General features: G+C 36.2%; 1 protein-coding gene across 1 annotated transcript in view; it reads right to left on the minus strand.

Annotated features, from left to right (window-relative positions):
• The window catches only part of LOC107020304 (mediator of RNA polymerase II transcription subunit 23), a 49,615-nt gene that overhangs the window by 8,343 nt on the left and 20,484 nt on the right, over positions 1–20,788 (minus strand). The window contains exons 8-18 of the mRNA XM_015220606.2: positions 18,466–18,746; positions 18,123–18,206; positions 15,179–15,273; positions 14,748–14,910; positions 14,416–14,661; positions 11,852–12,022; positions 11,605–11,718; positions 11,384–11,509; positions 9,677–9,825; positions 5,682–5,922; positions 4,813–5,587 (exon numbers count right to left, since the gene is read on the minus strand). Of these exons, the coding sequence (XP_015076092.1) occupies positions 4,813–5,587; positions 5,682–5,922; positions 9,677–9,825; positions 11,384–11,509; positions 11,605–11,718; positions 11,852–12,022; positions 14,416–14,661; positions 14,748–14,910; positions 15,179–15,273; positions 18,123–18,206; positions 18,466–18,746 (2,445 nt within the window). The remainder of the gene's footprint in view (positions 1–4,812; positions 5,588–5,681; positions 5,923–9,676; positions 9,826–11,383; positions 11,510–11,604; positions 11,719–11,851; positions 12,023–14,415; positions 14,662–14,747; positions 14,911–15,178; positions 15,274–18,122; positions 18,207–18,465; positions 18,747–20,788) is intronic.

Consider the following 20,788-nt stretch of genomic DNA (forward strand, 5'->3'; position numbering starts at 1 on the left):
GGGGGGGGGGGGGGGGGGAAGGGTTTGGCCATTATGGATCAATGAATTTAAACATTGTGTCATGGAATGTGAGGGTCTGAATTGTGGGAGGAAAAGGAATATTATCAGGAACATGATAAGAACTTGGAAAGCAGATGTGGCATGTTTTCAAGAGACAAAAATGAAGGGGGAGACTGCAAATGAAGTTAAGGAAATCTGGGGTAGTAGGTGGGCAGATTACGTGCAACTCGAAGCTAGTGGGACCAAGGGAGGCATAATATTTATGTGGGATAAAAGAAGATGGGATGGGGAAGTGAGTAGTGTGGATGCATATTCAGTTTTTGTTTGTTTCTCTAGGGAGAATCTGGATTTTAAATGGCATCTAACAGGTATCTACGCACCGAATGATAGAGCAGAAAGGGAAGAAACTTGGTGGGAGCTAAGGACAACAAGAGGTCTATTCACGGGCCCTTGGGTCCTATGTGGGGACTTCAACATTGTGAGGTATCCTTTTGAGAAGTACAACTGTAACATAATCAATAGGGCAATGATAGAGCTATCAGAGTTCATTGAAGACATGGAATTAATGGACTTTAGATTTAGCAAGGGGGAGAGTTCACTTGGAGAAGAGGTGACAGACACTCCACAGTAGCAAGGCTAGACAGGTTTCTGATCTCTAAAGAATGGGACTCAAATTTCAGGAACATTAAACAATTTGTCTTACAAGGCCCCTGGCCCAGATGGTTTCTCCATGGCTTTCTATAGCCAATTTTGAGAAGTCATCAAAAAAGAAGTGGTGGGAGTAATTCAAAACTTCCATGAGGAAAGGGTATTTGAGAAGAGTGTAAATGCTACTTTTGTGACCTTGATACCAAACAAGACGGGGGCTGTGGAACTAACACTATGTTTGGATCATTGTTATCCATTGTATTGTATTGTATCGCTACTATACCTACAATGTCTGTTTTGATTGTTACTTAAAATGTATTGTACTGTATTGTTAAATTTCGTTGTTACTTAACAATGGAACTTCCTATTTTATGGAACAACCAATTTGGTGTGTTCCCATTGTTACTTAATTTATTTTTCCAATTATATTTTACATAATATTTCAAAATACTATTTTACCCTTTACCTTAATTATTTAGACCTAGTCAAACCTCTTACCTTAGAACAATTAAGGATATTTAAGTAAATTTATAAATTACAATACAGTACGATACAATCAAACCAAACAATTAAAATGTTATTAAACAACAATAAACAATATAATCTAGTCAAACATTGTATTTACCATACAATACAGTGCAATAGAGTATAATATAAAACAATACATTATGAAACAATGGGCAACAATGATCCTAACAAACTGTAAATGACTTCAGACCAATAAGTCTAATATGAGGAGTGTACAAGATAATTGCAAAACTATTGGCCGGAAGATTGAAAAAAGTGATACATAAGCTAGTGGATAGACAACAAATGGCTTTTATCAAGAAAGGGATGCACTATTTATAACCAATGAAAGTGTAGACTCCACGGAGAGTGACAAGCAACAAGGGATCCTATATAAATTGGATATCCAGGAGGCATTTGATCATTTGGATTGGAACTTTTTGATGAATCTATTACAAAGGATAGGATTTGGACCAAAATGGCTAAAATGGACTCTATTCTGATTAATAGAAACCCATGTCATGAGCTTTTTCTTATCATATAGAGGTCTGACACAAGGGGACCCCTTATCCCCCTTTCTCTTTATCTTAGCCATGGAAGGACTGAACAACCTATACCAGACAGAAAAAGTAAAGGGCTGGATAAGAGGTTTCCAAGTGGGAAATAATACAAGAAATAACCTAGAGATTACTCATCTACAATATGCAGATGATACTCTAGTTTTTTGCAGTAGAGGAGTAGATGTTGATTTTGAGGGTCATCTTCAATATTTTTGAGGCTGTTTCAGGTCTGCACATAAACTGCAACAAGAGTTTCATCTATCCGGTCAACACAGTGATAAATATTGAAGAATTAATCAACATACTAGGAGGGAAAGTGGGTGAATTACCAACAACCTACTTGGGAATGCCTTTGGGGTCTAAGAGCAAGTCAAAAGAAATATGAAGTGGAGTATTTGAGAAATGTAAAAGGAAGCTTGCAAACTGGAAGTGTCAATATTTATCGTCAGGTGGTAGACTAACTCTAGTTAACACTGTCGTAGATGCCCTTCCCTCGTACATGATGTCATTATTCCCTACACCAGCCAAGGTAACCAAGAGGTTGGATGTGATTAGGAGGAACTTCCTATGGCATGGAACCGAAGATAAGAGAAAGTACCATTTGGTCAAATGGGAGGAACTGCTGGTAAGTAAGAGAGGGGGTGGACGCATTATCAGGGAACTGAAAACCCAAAACAAAAGTTTGATGATCAAATGGTTGTGGAAATTTGTCAAACCAGAAGTATCTCTATGCAAGGAAGTAATAATAGAAAAATTTGGCATGAAGGATAAATGGACGAGGTGTTCACCAACCCTTACAATTGTAGTGTATGGAGGTCTATCAGGAACCTGTGGCAGCTGGTTAAAGAGAGAACAAGCTGCAAGGTGAGCAATGGAGAAAAAGTAGCTTTTTGGAATGACATTTGGTGTGGACAGGAAGCACTCAAATATGCTTTCCCTATACTACATAGTTTGAGCCAAGGACAAGAAGCAACAGTGGCAGAGTTATGGACAGGACAAGGGTGGACCCCGTATCTAAGAAGGGGCCTAAATGATTGGGAGATGACAACCGTAGCAACATTTTATGATACAATGCAAATGACTACCAAGCTGACAAGAGAGAAAGATTGACTAGTATGGAAGAGATGGAGTATTGTCCCAGCTTGCATTTGGTGGACAATTGGAAGGAAAGGAATCAAAGATGTTTTGAAGGAAAACAGAACAATATCCAGAAGATAAAGACTAATTATTGCCTAGGGCTTTATTATTTTTGGTGTAAGCAAGTAGTGATAGGAGATGCTAAAAATGTGCTTAATATTACTGACTGGTTGTACCTAGAAGACCCTAGGAATGATATAAGTAAAACTTTTTGGAGGGGGACTACACTTTGATGTAGTATACCTATGGATATATAAAATTAACATTACCTTTCTCAAACAAAAAATGTTGTAATATACAATACATAATTTGTATTTTAACACCCATAACAATAGTCCCCAATTCTAAAGACGGCAAGGTTATTCCGAGCGAGAATCTTACAACACAACATACACTTGTCGTTGGATTTAGATGCCATGAGGAAGAGGAAGGAGTAGGAGGTTGCATGTAATCAGCCAATGATTAGATAGGGAGGCCTTATACTAGGGTTAGAGCTCATGAGATTGGGACGAAGTTGGTGGCAAATGGGCCTTGGGAGATAGCAGAACCGCTAATAGTAAGTGGGCTATAATAGATTGTTGTGTCAAGGAAGCAAGTACAGAGGTATTAAGGGGTATTGAGGGGCAACTCTTGTGGGCATAATAGTGAGCATCAAGGGGATTTTCGGTGGAATGGACAGGTCCACGAAAAAGTTGGAGACCACGAAGTTTGCGTACACAATACTAGTGGAAAGGTTAGACGACGAGAACAAGAGGAATAGTGAAAGGTATAAGACGACAAAGAAGGGAGCAAACATGACAGCTGAAACAGAAACTTATACCATATAAGAGAAGAAGATGAAAGCCATCCTAAAGAAATTATTTGTTTGCATCAAAGTTCATGGTCAAGGCCGACAATGCGGCCACTAGCTATTTCCAACCACAAGAAGTTCATAGTGAAGCAAGGTAGGTGGCAGGATATCTTGGTTATATTTGATTATGTATTGAGTACAAGCAAGGCAAGGACCACGTTGTGGTTGATATTTTGAATAGAACGTCTGAGCTTGTACCATAGCCAGTTGTGACATTCGAGATGCTATTAGCTGCTCAAGGCAAGACAAAAAGACTGGATGGAAGAACAATTTTTCACCACAAGTTGTTCTTTTTTTTTTTTTTTTTGTGGGCGGGGGGAGGGGAGGCACGGCATTCCTAAAGTTAAAGTTTGAAAAATTAGATGGTAAATCATAAAGAAAGCCACAACACATTGTAGGTCGAGCACCTGATATCTCAAGATGACGATGTTCTTTCGAACTTGCTGTTATAGTGTTGGCACAAGCTTTTTAGAAGTATAGCAACCTGATTGGCTTGCCTCTAAATTTTTCCAACTACATAACATTTCTATTCATTCAACTTCCAGGATCATGGGCAATCTTGATAGATTTTCTACTGAAAAATCAGAAACTGGATTATTTACAAATTGACAGAGGATATGATTATCTTTGTTTCCTAACATTCTACTAGTAAGCAGATGTTTAGTTTGAATAACTTGAACATGTTTTCTCTGGTGAAAGCAGTAGGAGGATGAACAGGAGATCGAAGAGAATCAGCAAGGGGAAGGTTGGAGGAGAAAGTGGCGTATCATCAAGTTTTGCTACTCCTTTTCTTTTACTGTTTTCATTTTTATAATCAAAATTCTGTTAATAGAAACATTTTCCTCTGGTTTCTGTTAACTTCAAGTAGTAAAAATGTCTGTATTGTTCTATTGAAGTCTACATATGAGTAGTTAAATAATATGGAACTAAAACCGGTATGACACATTACTTCAGAGTCCAAGATCATTATTTTTTCCTACTTTTTTTCACCTAGAAATTTTGGATTTTCATGATCAGCAAACCAATCATTAGAGGTCAATCGATAGAGAGAAAAAAGGGAGTGGGCAAATAAACAAGTATAGCTATACCAGATTGGTTAAGAAAGCATACCAATGGCTGTTGAGGTATTATCCTGTGCAGCCCAGGTGGGATCTAGTAGAGCATAACTAACAGCCGATTCTAATTCACCCACAGACCTTTTAGCATCAGTAAGCCACCAACTTTCTTTTATTATGCGTGCAGCTTCAACATATAGCTGCACATGAAATTCTGGAGGAAGTTGTGCCAAAAGAAGACCACATGCTTGGATTAACAAGCAAGACAGCTGCTGGCAAGTATAACCACTGCGTGAAACAAAATTAGAAGTATTCAATCCTGAAAGTGATGGAGTCGTCCTAGTTGCACCCAAAGAATCAGTGCTTCCTCCTGAAGGAGAAGTAGGCAAAATAGAGCCTTGTCCTGAACTACCAGCAGCTCCATGCAGCCCGTTGCTGGATTGAACAAGGGTTGGTTGTATGTGAACAACAATTTGAACTAGAGATGAGACAATCTGTGATGGTGAAACAGGAAGAGAAAGTAATTCTATGACAGCTGTTTCAAGAGTAAGCTGGGTGGATATCCCAGGGTCTTGCATCTGATAATAAGGTTTCTGCCCGTCAAAAGAATTAGTTGTCCCAGATTGTGATGTTGCTGGGATCTTTCCATGGGGAGCACGGGTAGAATTATTTGCAAAATCTCCCATTACTGCACATTTGGAGCTATTATTTAAAGCGGGAATAACATGATTCACCAATCCTAACAAAAGAGTAGCGAGGTAGTCCAATGGTGGGCACATGGCTGCATTTGATGAGTTGATATGTTGCGGGAATGACTCTGAAAATGGTATCTGCATAGAAGAAAAGAAAAAGAGAATGATTCAATAATTACTAAAAGAGAAGGGAAAACAAACTAGCAAGTTACGGAGCATCAACCACCATCACCTTTTTAATATCTAAGATATTCAGTATACGGAGTATTAGCTTTCCAGGAAGATGACCATAGAAATAAGAAAGTATATCACGAACAAACGTAAAGTTCAGAGGATAGTAATGAAGGAAGGGTGAATAAACTTGAAGAATTCTATCAGCCGCATCCATAGCGTCATTTTCAATGAGTCTATATATGATAAGGGGGATGACTGGAAGCAGGCGCGCAGCAATATCATCAAAAAATGTTGGATACCTGAAACCACAAGCAAATCAAGTATAAGTTGGATTTTTAATAACAGGTTTTTTTTACAGTTTGAGCACCAATTAGAATTGTTCATTTCTATTTTCCTAGAATAGAAATTATAACCACTACTGTTGGCTGCTTTCTTTACTCATCTGATAATTTTAATACGAAAGATAACCTGCTTATCTATGACTACTAAAAAAGGGGAAGTTATTGCTCTGCACAGGCCGAATCACCATAAGCTGAGGTTTCGTAGTTTCTGTTGCAGTATTTAATATTTTTAAAATACAGTGATATTCACATTTTTCTTCTCTAATAACTGTATTAGCAGTCAAACATTAGAAATCAAATGCCATTTATAATAAAAAGAACAAGAAATAATATAATCAAATGTATTAGTGCTTAGTTAGGATAAAATATGGGAGAATTTTGAGCAATAAAACAAATGGTTTTAATTTAAAGCATCATAGATATCTTCTAATCGCTCTGACTGATCACTGCATAAGAAATTCACTTTTTCCTAAAAAGATAAATATGTTCAAAATTACCCTTGATAAAATTGTACCCATTTAATATGATTTTTTCATTATGTCAAAATTTACTTATCTAACTAAGGGTATTTCAAAAAAATGAAAATAATGTTTTCTTGATTATGTAACAGAACATTTATTTTAGAAGTAAATATAAAAGTTAAAAATACCATATAATATGGATCATAGACAATAAAATGAAATAAAGTTAATTAGTTAAAGCCTGAAGGAGAGCTAAAGAAGTTGTTGGGTGTAATAAATAAGGGTTCATTTGGTAGCTGATTTGGAAGTGAGTTATGCAGGTATATAATATTGCATAACCAATACCATGTTTGGTAGTTGGTTATGAGGTAAGTTATTCATGTATCAAATTAAAACGGTGATTGATTTACGATTTAGAAACATGCATAAATAATACTCGTATAAGTTACAAGAGAATCTAAGTATTATTTTATGCAAGTATACATAAATTATCTCGTTGTTTGGTCATCAAAAAATACATAAATTACCTTATAACTAATTCATGCATTGCTAATACCGGTATAATTCTAATCAGCTACCAAACAACCACTAATTGTTTTGATGATTTATTTTTGAATTTTTTGATGATTTTGAATCAGCTCAAATGTTATTAAGCCAATCATGTGATTTTATATTATCTAAAAATGACTAAACTGCATAGATGTAAAAGCCTGCTTTGGCATCAAACTCGTCTTATAAGACAGTGATAATTTTGAAAATCAGATAGTTCCTGGAGAATCTACCTTTAAACCCTTTTATCCTTTTGCATTTGGACTATAAATTTAAAAGACCCAGTAAGAGAGAACAAGTCAGATAATTATTAATGACAAAATCACTCATCTATCTTCAATCATTTTGAAAACTAGGGTTCCTTGAGGACTCATTTTAACCCTGTTAATCCTTCACACTCTTCTACTATTAGCCTGCTAAATATAGAAGACCTTGGAAGTGCATAAAGTTTGTACTCAGAAAACAGTATCATACGTGGATTGTAATTCTATGGATGACTTCAAACTGAGCTATCCTTGAAGTAAACTCTTTTCAATAAAAGATGTGTCCAGTTTTCCCATGTCAGCAACTAAACATATCTGAAAGAGTAATAGTCTTAAAGTATGTGATTTTGGCGTGGCTATAGAGGAAAACATTTGCAAAAATCTCAAGGGAGCTGAACCAACTGTACTACAAAAACTAGAAGGTTTATCAGTTGTTCATCTCATTGAACTAGAAATAGTGGAAGAATGTGTATCCTGAGAAGTAGTTTTCTGAAGAAGTCTTTCCGCATCTTATCAAATTTCTAAAGGGAGTAGAATACATAAGATATGGACAGTCAGAGTCCTCATGTGTCCCATATGTGTCTGATGTATGTGAGATGACATGAATTTCTGTACCCCAAAAATTTACAGTATTTAATGTATCGTTAGACGGACAGTGAACGCGTAATACCCTGAATCACGAACAAGTTTCAAATGATATAAAGATCAAGTTCAAGGCAACAAACATGTGTTACAGGATGTTTGGCAGAACCAGGGTCTAAACAAAAGGGGAAGCCGCAAAACACCACTACCAGCATAGCAACAACAACAATCATCACAAAAACATGCAGAGCAGAGAAGTGAAGTGTGGGGGCAAAAAGAAGCAAAAACTAGTGGGGAAGTGAGTGGAACATTGGGTATAGCAAGTGGGTCAACAGACTCTTGCAGAGAATATGTCAATTAGATCTCATAAATTCAAGTTGGAATGAGAAGACGGTGACTGAAAATTATCTCTTGCTGGAGTAGACTGTCGAAAGTTGAGGATTTAATCTAGTTGGAATTAGTTTTTCAATTCTTGCTTGAGTTTCAGAGTGAGCGTTCATGGTGGTTGAGGCCTGATAATAATGAAAGTTCTAGATAAAGAAGATGTCTTAAGAAAATGGGTTTATTTGTGTGTAATGGGTAAACTGAGTGGGTTAAATGGGTAACGGGTAAATTGAGTGGGTTAAATGGGTAATGGGTAAATTGGGTGGGTTAAATGGTTATGGGCGGATATTGAATTTTGGGTTAAATAATTAATTAAATCGGGTTGAGCGGTAGGATTGGTAGGATTGCGACAGGTGTACTAAATAAGGTTTCCGTTAGTGGGAGGGGTGAATGTGCACTAATTTTCGGACGGTAGGGTATTAATGAACGAAAAGTATGACGAAGGGTATTTATATACTATTAACGATAGTTCGGGGTTATATTTGTCCTTTTTCCCTTAAAAGAATTTGGAGTTTGCTACACCACTTGGGTTTAAATGTGTGTGATAATGTTATTCAAGGACTTGATAGAAAAGTGATCACATATTTAAGAAAAGTGGTAACAATAAGCATGTGAGTAATTTAAATATAACTAGAGGAATTTTTATGCATTTTCCAATGATCAGAGCTCAAAAGACGTGTGTTGCAGCAAATTATGTTTAATTGGATCGATTCTCCAAGATAAATGTCAAGTGGGTTTAGTTGTACTAGTCAACCAAGTTAGCCAGAGCCTCAGAAAACTTCAAGGATGACACTAAAAGTGTCACTATAAATTTTTCAGCACCGTGTGTACACACAAAGATGTAACAAAGCACCATCTCCATGTCAATTCAGACAAGATAGTAGGTTATTATCTTGGGTATCTAAATGCAATTCTAATACATCAAACAGATGAAGTTGAATCTCATTTGATTCGATCAGGAGAATCATATAAATCTGTCTGATCCAGTATCAGAAATACATTTGAACAAAAAAATGTAGAACTTTTATACTGATGATAAAACATTGAAAACAGAATCTGAGCTAAAAAGTTCATTTTGATCCAATTGAAGTTGTATCAAGTCAAACATGGGTGTATTTATTTACTCACTTTTACATAAAATAAATATTAGTATAACAATGGTAATAGAAGCTATGCATAAACATTGGACATAACCAAAGAGATACTTGGTCTGACGGTTAAAATTTCGACATTCACCAACTATAACGAACTTTTTTATTGCACATGATAATGTCCAAGATGTTACACAACAACAAACAACATACCGAGTGTAATACCACAAGTGGGGTATGGGAGGTTCGAGTTTACACAGACCTTACCCCTACCTTAAGAGGTAAAGAGGTTGTTTCTGATAGACCTCCGGCTGAAGTATAAACATTTCAAACAACCAAACAAAAGAAAACACTAAAGAACAAAAAATGTTCACTTTGTTACCTCTCCTTCCATGACAGATAATTTCCAAGAGCTTTCTGCAATTCCACACGCTTGAAAGGTCCAGGGGAAAGCCAATGCTCAGGCGGGCCACGATTTAAGAGATAAACTTTCACTCTTTGTTGGAGCTCCTTACTGTCAAGTAAGTTAATCTGTTTGGAATTTTAACAAAATAAGTCACTATTCCAATAAATTGCAAATAACTACAACATACTTGAAAGTGATCACGGTGAGAAGGAAAGAGAAAATGAGAGAGAGCAAAGCTTGATTATTCTCTCAAGCCATTGGAGTTCTAATAGAAAAATGTATGTATTCTAAGAAGGGAAATAGAATTAAAAACATAATTACAGGAGTAAATCAAGCTATACTACATTTACATGATCTTAGCATATTCTAGAATATAAGGGATTCTAAGAGCATTCTTAATGTGAATGAAAAGCCCTTACAATCATGGTGAGGTTCATAATTAGAATGACCGCATATGCAGGAAGCGGAACATCCCATGGGAAACTGCAAACAGAAATGTTATGCGAACTGAACATAAATAAACTATTGTTTTTTTCACTCTATAACACTTGAGATTTTTTCAGTCTTCTTTTTCTCATTTTTTGGATCATAACTCAAGTGAATTTCTCTTATTCATGCCATAATGAAGGAGAAACCGATATTGACACAGCAATTCCCTGCAGAAGTAAAATGTCACTCTCTGGATACTGTAACGCCATTCCTTTTGTTCTCATTCCATAGTATTCGTCTTTCTATCATACTCAGAAAGGAGATGGAACATAACTTGTTTCAATAGGTCAGACAATAATTTGCAGTTGTTCTACCACTGTAGCATGAACCATGAAAATGGATTAGATTTTCCCTTTCTATAAAAGGAAAGACAAACGCCAATCATTAGGAGAAATAATAGTGTTGAGCTAAGACTTCAAATAATTAGCAAAATGACTACATTCATTAACCTATGGGTGGAACTATGACGTTAGTGGGGCAGAAAGCTCAAGCTGTTGATGTCAACAGCAATAATAACCACTCACGAATAGTATGGACCCACTGCGAGCCAATAAACCAGATAGGCCTGGTTTTATGCATTATCATGCATGATATAGAGAAATGAGATTCCATAAGCTTGGCATCTCATATTAATCAAATTCTTCAGAAAATTATTTATTTTTAGTAAAGGAATGAATATACTTTTGTTTCATTGAAATTCAGAGCCAGAGATCCCCCTCCCGCCTCATTTAGTTCTTCTCCGCAGTTCTTAATTGTGAAAGATAAACTTTCATACCCAAAATAAGCTGATTGGAATATAGTAACTGTGCAAGAAGAGTTACAGTTTGATCAGCTGAACTATATAGTAAGAAACCATAGCCAAAGTGAAGATGATATCTTCTTCAAGCAAGCTAGTATTATCAGTTTGTCCTCATAAATGATAGCTTAAGAATGAAAGTATAAATTCTTATTGAAAAGGAATGAAACCGAACCCAAATCTAGAATAGAAAGCAAAGTATGACACAAAATACCATTTCCCCAGAATAAAAACTTAGAATTGAGAGCAGAGAAAAAGTCAAAGAATACTATAATATAAACAAATAATGTAAAAACATCAATACAAGAATTGATGATGATATGCTTAGACCACTGTTACCAACAGACTAAGATGAATTAAGACAAGAAACTAATTGAGAAAGATCATAGACAACATACTACAATGCGCAAAGCATGTGGATCATCATCACGGTCAATAAGTGCCAGCAGTAGGATATCTGGAGGCAAAAGCTCATGGTTCCAGATGAAAACTGAAAGGTTTCCACAGGCTTTTAGCATAAGATCCTGAGGAATAAAAAGTGATGGACGACATAAGGCAAAAGCAAGGCAAGGAGAGTAGATCCTCCATGAAAATCTGATAGGAAGGAGCATGAATAAACCTGCAAGGGATGTCCACGCTGTAGTTCCAAGTGAATATGATGAAGCAGGACATCTACCATTGTATAAATATTTGCAGTCACCTCTTCAGGAGAAAACTCTCTCAAAACACGTCCCTGTCCAATTATTAGCAGGAATGCCATCATGAGAAAGATGTAATTTTTGTTCGGGATATCTTTATATGAGAAAGAAGTTGATCAGCACTCATAAGCTTCTGATAACTTAAGGGAAAACAAAGTCGAGCCTTACAAGGTTTGTGCAGTTAATATTTTCTGGATGCCCATGCATTAGTATCCATGCACCAGCACAGAGATACTGGCGGTGCTGAGGAAAACTATGGTTAATATAAGTCACAACATATGAGGGATCAGCTGAGGGAGAAAGAAGCTGTGTGCATTGATTGATAACAGTTGTTTCTGCCTGCAAATAGAACACCTAGAAGTCAACTGTGAGCTTTCAAAATAATAGCATATTCCGGGAAACATCTTGTCAAGTATTTGCAAAGCTTCTATCCAGGAAAATTTTATCTCTCTTTTTTCTTTTCTTTTTTTGGCTAAGATAAAATTGTTTAATGATGCAAATCTATCATCTAAAACCATACTCTTTTCCTTTTCTTTATTCATTTTTACTTCAGGGATCACTCATCAAATTACATCATACTTGTTTTTTTTTTTTCAATCTTTTTTACTTCCGGAGATCACTCATCAAATATAGCAAGTTGAATCCTCAATAAGCAGCCTCGAAAAGATTCAATCATTAAGATTACAGCTTCAGAGCTGTTTGATAACTGATACTAACATTTCAAGTCCACAGTCTAAAACAAGTGTGACTAAACAATTTTAAAGCTTTGAACGTTGAGTGCAGAAAATAGAAGCCATGATTTCTGAAATGTATCACTAAATGCAAATTTGAGCTATTCTCTATGATTAATAAGCAACTACAACGATACAAATTTAATAAGTACTTCAATTTCCATAATAAACAATTCAATGGTTCTTCAGAATTTTGCCATTTAACTCTCTAGTCATGGACAGTAATGTGGTAAGGGGCCGTTTGGTTACTTGTTAGAGTTATGAAGATATTAAATATGCAGGGCTTAGTTATGCATGTATTAGTTATGCAGGTATTAGTTATGCAGGTATTAGTTATGCGGGGTATTAGTTATGCAGGTATTAGCTATGCAAGGTTTAGTTATGCAGGATTTAGTTATGTAGGTATTTGTTATGCAGGGTTTAGTTATGTGAGTATTAGGTACGCATTATTAGTTATATAAGGTATTATTTAGTTATGTAGAGATTGCATTCCATGAATTATTAACTATTGAATTTAATATCAATTAATATATATTATTTACAAATACATAAGCAAGCAAATAGTATAAATGTGTAATTTACCATTTAAACACATGATAACTAATACCCACATAACTTATTCCACCTTCCATCTTGCATAATTTATACATTGATTCCTTCATAAGTTATGTAGGTATTAATTATGTAGGAGTACAAAAAAACGCAACCAAACACCGTATAAAATTAATACATAAATAACTTTTATACAATTTTTAGAACTTATCAACTAATCATAGTATAAGTCATGTTGACTTTTCAACCTAATAAAAAACTTCTACCAAACATAGTATTACTAATACGATGTTCTATACATGAATAACATGCCTCTTATACCGTAAGTCTGTAACCAAACGGCCCCTAATGGATTTCCATTTTACATTGCCACAAAATCTAATTGCTTAATTTGTTCAGTTTTAAGTCCTGATAAAAGTCTGTCTTCAGGGTATCAAATAAATATGTAGACTTTCTGCAAACAGTTGACATTTGAATATGGCACCTGCATGAAATGCACAGGTAATTTCTGAAGGAAATAAATTTTGATAAACTTGAGGAAAATAAGTAGCAAGTGACTAGATAATACAAAGAATGAGCTTTATCATCTATATCAACTTTAAAAGACACAGATTATGTAGTTACGATGAGATATTTCATTTCATCTTTTTGTGCCATATTTCCTACTACTGTTGTTTTTTTTTTTTGACAAGGAAATCGCAGACGCTAGCATTTGTGTATGCACAGGTTAAAAATCTTGCTCCTATGCAATAACTTGCACACCACATAGGAGAGGTACCCCGCACTAGGAAAGCCCGGTGCGACGAGCTCAACCCAGAACGCAAACCCCTTGCTTTTTTCGCTGGCAAGGGGTTTCAAACTTGAGGCCTCCAACATGGAAGTTCCAAGCCCAAACCACTGGGCCACCCCAAAGGATATTTTCTACTACTGTTTTTAAGACTATGGAAATGCAGTTCAGCACCCTTCTCTTCTTTTTTCTACTTTAATTCAAACTTTTCTTGACTATGGTTTTCCTTCCATTACATGAACTAACAGCCATAATGACCTTATCTACCAAAGTAACATGGAGAAACCTTTGAAGATAAAGCAAACTCTTTGGGTTTGTTCGGTTTGCAGACAAAATTATCCTGGGAATATAGTCCTGCAACTAATTTATCCCAGCTGGGAGGTGGAACAAAATAATACCAAATTGGTTGGGATAAGGTGGGATATCCCAGGATTAAGTTCGGGAGTAGATTTATACGATGTTTGGTTGATAGTTTAACCATCAACCAAACACAGTATTCTATTTACCCAAACTTAACCATGTGATATCCCATCTTATCTCGCGTACTAAACTTAATCATGGATAGCCTACCTTAAACCACAGAAAACATGGACCTAAGAAATAACTTATAAGAAGGTTTACATCTTCAGATAATTTGTATGAAGAGGAACTATCTCATGTACCTGCTGCCATGCTTGGATTGCCAAGCCCCTTTTATCCATTCGCCCACTCAAGGCATCACGTAAAATTGAAGGAAAATAGCGCAAAGTTTTCTCAGACCAGGTATGCTGGCTAGTTGCTAAGATTTGTTCCAGCATTGTTTGAAGATACAGTAACTGTTCGAACTCTCCAATTCCACGAGTTTTAATTATGATTGCAAGAGTAACAATTGTTATCCTATTTAAAGTCTCAGTAAACTCAGTTGGACCCTGCATATGGATTTAATAGTTAACAAAAAGTTCTAATTGGAGATACATTGCATCCACAAAAGCTCAGCTGGAGGAAATATTCCCACCTTCCCTTCCCTCTTCACAAAGAAAAAGTCTCTCAACGACAAAATCAGATTCATACATAAGTTCTCAGCCAATCTGAAAATGCGATGATCTCCGCGTTTTCCCTTCAGTGTAGAAATCATTTTGGTGACATCATACATCAATGTCTTGCTCTTACCTTGGTACCTAGAAAAAAGCAGAAGTTTATAGACCACTTTACTTATTATCAGATATCAAGTAACAGAATCCGAATAATTAACGAGATTCAGAAAGATGGTAATGTTATGAGCACTAGAGACATCAAACAGACCACAGATGTTCTAGCATAAAAGTAGCAATGTGAATGCACTTTTCTTTAGTAGAGCCAAATTGAACACCATTCGCGAACACAAGTAGAGAAGACAGATAATAGAGAAGAAGCTGATAAATTCACAAGATGAGTAACTTCACTAACCTGTAGAGTGAAAGGAAACGATAATTAAGAATTTCAAACACCAAGATTGTGTTTCCTGGCTTGGTCAATGTGGTGGGATTCCTCGATGTCAGATGCTGAAATAGAAGTTCACATCAAAAGCAAAACAAAATGAACTCCAGCAGAAAAGTGTGCAAACAAAAACACGAGTTAGACTAACGAATTTTTCTACAAAAAAAAATATATAACTACATGGACAGAAATTCTAGCAGCGCTACATACTGGGAAGCCACAATTCATCTGAATTTGCAAGAGACAAGAGGAAATGATCACTAATATGTTGCACCGACTCACCATAAAAAATGAACAACCCTCCAATCAACAGAATACAAAACTTAAGTGATTCTACAGAAACACAAGAAATAAAGCAATTGAAGGCCAAACATATTGTCGCCATTCTGCACTAAAATTGACACAGTTTGCAAAGCGATGGCAAAGGGAGTTCGCTACAGGGAAGTTGCTAATTACAGGTAAGTGACAAAGCCCAAGGAAGGTGTATACAACAGTCTAATTCCGAGTATCCTGTCCTATTTGATATAAGACTGCATTATGAAGCTAGTTAACTATCATACAAAGGAAAAGCACCTCCATTGAGTAATGCTGGTGTTGCATGCATGCTAGGCATTTGTGAATCTCATATGTCTATATTTTTCGATCTCCTTTTTCTTCCCACACTTCAAAATTGCCCTCCCTCATCCAGTACCAAATTTCCTCGTACCTATATCAGTTGATTCCATCCTTACAGTCTTTTTTTGTTTCTTCTTGAACCTCCCAAAGTCTCGTCCTCCTCTTGACTGGTTCAAGCAGTGTAGTGACATTATTGTTGCCCTTCAATATGTAAAAGGTTGCCTGCTTTGCCAATGGCATTTTAATCCCTTCTTTTCAACTGAGAAAAAGTTGAGCAACTACTCCCTGAACCACTCTCTTATGCTTGCCTTTATAGCCATTCTTTATCATCTTCTGTAATTCTACAACAATCTGAATTATAAGATCTCCAAGTCTCATTTTCACACGCCAATTGACGTAGTAGCTAATTGTTTCCCTCTTGATTACTGCCTGATCCTCCTTCAGTTCCCCATTCACTTTTAACTTATCAATCATGCAGTACCTTCTATTTGCATTCACGAAATGTGAAAGAATTTTGTACTTATCACCCATTTTGATCCATAAAGACTTGAACTTTTTCCTCCAAAAGGTTTCTTCAACTTTTGCCACATCCAGTTCTCTTAGTTCTTCAATGCCTTTTAGTGCCTTCAATTATTAAAGTATTGCAAACTTTGTTCTTTCTAGGTTACCAAATGAATTTCTGCTCCTCTCCTTCAAATTAATTTTTAGCACTTCAATGTTGGCTAGAAGAAAGATAATTACCCCTAATTAGCAAATGAGACCCACCATCCCTTTACCATTGCAAGAAATCCTCATCTCCATACCACGTAAATTCAAACTTGAAATAAGGTTTATTTTAATTGCCAAACTGCTGCTCTGTATACAATTAGGATCATGGTCTGAACAGGTTTTAGGTACCATATATTTGCATTCACTTTTAACTTATCTATCATGCCGTACCTTCTATTTGCATTCACGATCATGTGAAAGAATTTTGTATTATCATCCATTTTGATCCATAAAGACTTGAACTTTTTCATCCAAAAGGTTTCTTCAACTTTTGCCACATCCAGTTCTCTTAGTTCTTCAATGCCTTTTAGTGCCTTCAATTATTAAAGTACTGCAAACTTTGTTCTTTCCAGGTTACCAAATGAATTTCTTCTCCTCTCCTTCAAACTAATTTTAGCACTTCAATGTTGGCTAGAAGAAAGATAATTACCCCTAATAGCAAATGAGACCCACCATCCCTTTACCATTGCAAGAAATCCTCATCTCCATACCACGTAACTTCAAACTTGAAATAAGGTTTTTTTTCATTGCCAAACTGCTGCTCTGTATACAATTAGGATCATGGTCTGAACAGGTTTTAGGTAGCATTTATTTGCATTCACTTTTAACTTATCAATCGTGCCGTACCTTCTCGGGCAGGGGGAACCACTAAGTAATCCTGGAAGGTAAAGACGGCTGGTTAATTATCTCATAGTGACTAGACTTGACATCTTTTTTCCCGTGAGTGTTGTAAGACAGTTTATGACTTCCCCTTGTGATAGTCATTGGAATGCAATTGTTCATATTTTGTGATATATAAAGTCGTTCCTGCTAAAGGACTACTCTTCAAGGATCAAGGCCATGAGCATATCGCTAGATATACAAACGATTGGGTTCACCCTCTGATAGATGTTCGACATCGGATATTGTGTTTTACTAGGAGGTAATTTGGTGTCGGGGGAGAGCAAGAAACGGTGTGGTTGCTCAATCCAGTGCAGAATCAAAATATTGAGCAATGGTTGCAGCAACTTGTGAGCTAGTTTGGATCAAGAAACTTTGCTGAGAGAGCTAAATTTTGGTGAAATTAGTCCAATGGAACTTGTGTATGATAGTCACGGCCCTTCATATTGCATCAAACCCAGTGCTTTCATGAAATTTGTGAAATCAAATGATCAGCTTGTAGATATCTTCACCAAGTTTCTAACCGGACCTCATATTAATTAGATCTGTAACAAGCTAGGTACATATGATTTGTATGCGCCAACTTGGGGGAGTGTTAAAATAGGAATAAGTTTATACAATGTTACTTAGAATTAGGAATAGAAAATCCTAATTGGAAAAGGATTCCAATGTACTGTTTTTATATATCTTTAATGTAATATTGTAGATACAGAATTCAGTAATATTATTTTCCAATATTTCTCAGGATTCTCACGAAGTTTCTTTGCTTACTGAAGGTTAATACAATGAACGTAATTCCACAGAATATGGGTAACATGCCAGAGAAATAAACATCAAAAAAGGAATATTAGAAGGGGGGAAGAGATGTTACAGTTAAGAGCGAACGAAACAATGAATGAGGAGAAATGAGCATCAACCTACAGTATGTTTCAACCATAGCGATGCTGGGCACAGCCTGCAATGAAATGAGAGGATGATCTTAAACATTTTTAACGGGTGCAATGAAGCATCAAAAGAAAATAAGGTGGAAAACGCTGGCTACCTCCAGTCAGAATAGAATTAGTATAACAATACACGAATCAACATGACCCAAGACAATAAAACCATAAGAAAGAGCGGGACAAGATTGACCTCCAAACTTTCAAAAATCTCAGCGTAGCGCTTACTGAACTTTTTTTAAATAAAGAAGAAATGTCATATGAGTTTATCAGTACCTGTCCAGAAAACATTGATTCTTCCAATTGAAAAGCCACTTTCAAGCATAAATTTATGGACAATCCTGATAACAATGATATCGGCAGGGGGCAAACTTCACGCATCACCATTAATCTCTCATTGGACTGCAAATTTGGTCCAGGTAAATGCTCAGTAACCCCCGCGGAGGTTAACCAGTTCATCACAGTTTCACAAGCAGGCTGAGCCATTGTGTAGGACACAACCCAAAACATCCCAATTGATCTATCATCCAAATTCATATAATCCATCATGCGTTCCCCTGATTTTATGCAAAAGATAAAACCAACAATGCTAATCAAAAGAAATCTCAACAGAGAAGGGCTTGGGGAGGCAAAGTAATACTCAGTAGATTTAAACTGAAGAATGCCCCGTTCCAGCCAAACCTAGTTTAAACATAACGGCCGATCTGAGTTCAATAGAATTGGCTGCATGAAAGCGCAACGGAGAAGAGACTTGGACAGGAAAAGGCTATGCAACATTTAATTTAACTCACAGAGACAGGAAAAGGTTGAGTAACATTTAATTTAAGAACACGACCTCAACATCTACTCCACAGAGACTTGGACGGCTGCATATCAATTGAACCCAGGTGATTCTGCTCAATTGCTTATTCGTTACTAACGTAATGTTACCTGAGCTCCTAAAATTATCTTCAGTTAAGGTTCAGCAGTTTCATTGCTGCTTGCCCTAGAAAAAGTGGTACTCCAACATCACATGAGAAACAAATTACCCTCAGTCTCCTCTATATGAGGTCACTTGACTAGATAATGAATTAGTTGGCCTTAGATTTTTCTTAAATTAAGTAATAAATTTCATTAAAGAAAGGGCAAAAGCTTGCGCGTATACTACAAGTATAGCAAAAAAATAGAAAACCTTGCAAGCAGACCTGTTTTTTTACAAATAACGCTCAATCATCTATACATGTAGGAATCTTATGGTGGCACCAAAAAGAAAGAAGGGAACATAAGGTACTCCTCAAGTGTACAAAGTATTTCTTTACTCCCTCAAAAGCTCTCATATTCCTCTCTCCATATGATCCACATAAGTACTAGAGGGGCAACATCTCATGCCCCGCGTCTTCTTTTCCTTCTTCTAAATGCACACCTAAACATTGTTTCTTTTTCAAAGTGTTTGTCAGCATCCACTTATGTCCAAACCATCTTAAATTTCCCATCATAAACAAGAAATTTCCTGAAAATATAAAAAAGTGATACACATCTTCTCCTGATTCATTGCACATGAATACCAACTGATACAATCTGGAAAGAAAGAAATTATAGATGTTTTGAGGATATTACTAATCCAATGCAAAAAGTAAAAGAAAATTGCATTCATACTTTATATCTTTGGCGTAAAGAAGAGGGTATAGATGAGGTAGAACAGCTAGTAGACTTCTTAGGCTTTCTGTAATTATGATTACTTCCACTGTAAAATTTTTTATGGTTGCTAGCATACCCACATTGCTGAGGAATACAACTTTATCTTGCTCAAAAAATAATTAACCTCTTCCTGAGATTTTCCACCTATAAGAGCACTCTCCTCAAAGCTAGCGAAGTGAAAAGGACACCTTTTTTGGTACCCAATCGATCCATACCAATATATGTGGAAAACCATACTCTAATCAAAAGCTCTCATAATACCAGTTTCAGAAAAAGCTTCTCATAATATGACTTCACCAAAAGAATGCAATTTCCATCCACCTGTCATCTCCATACGTCATGGTTATCCATAGTACTTTTTTGTTGAACCAAATCAATCAAGTTTTAATTCTTCAAACTCTAGTCTTGCAAATTTCTCCTAAACAAATCCCAATGCACTTCTCCCCTTGTATACTCCATAACAATTGAAGTGACATTTTTTTGGTAAGAAACTCTATATACAAGTTAGAAAATATGATTATCAAGATGTTGTTCCCTCACAAACTAGATTCCCATAAACTCACCTTACTCCAATCACCTACTCTGAAATATACACACATTGAGCTCTTAAAAAAACATTTTTAGTCCTCTCCCTACTTTCAAAACCTCATACGTCTTCGCAGTCAACACTTCTCCAAAAAGCATTCACCTGTAAACCAAATCTTCATAGCCACTTTCGAAGTAGCGCCTTATTAAAGACCCTAAGATCTTTATCCCCAAGCCCACCCCAACACTTTGGTGTGGTGACAATTTACCAAATGACCTTTTTATCCCATAAGAAATCCCTCTTATGTTTTTCCATCTTCCCTATAACACTTACTTAACGATAAATGAAATATGTGGGAAAGCTCAACAGTGTATTCATTCCCCCCCCCCCCCCCCC

The sequence above is a fragment of the Solanum pennellii genome, chromosome 5, assembly GCF_001406875.1.
Source record: "Solanum pennellii chromosome 5, SPENNV200".
Classification (NCBI taxonomy): Eukaryota; Viridiplantae; Streptophyta; class Magnoliopsida; order Solanales; family Solanaceae; genus Solanum; species Solanum pennellii.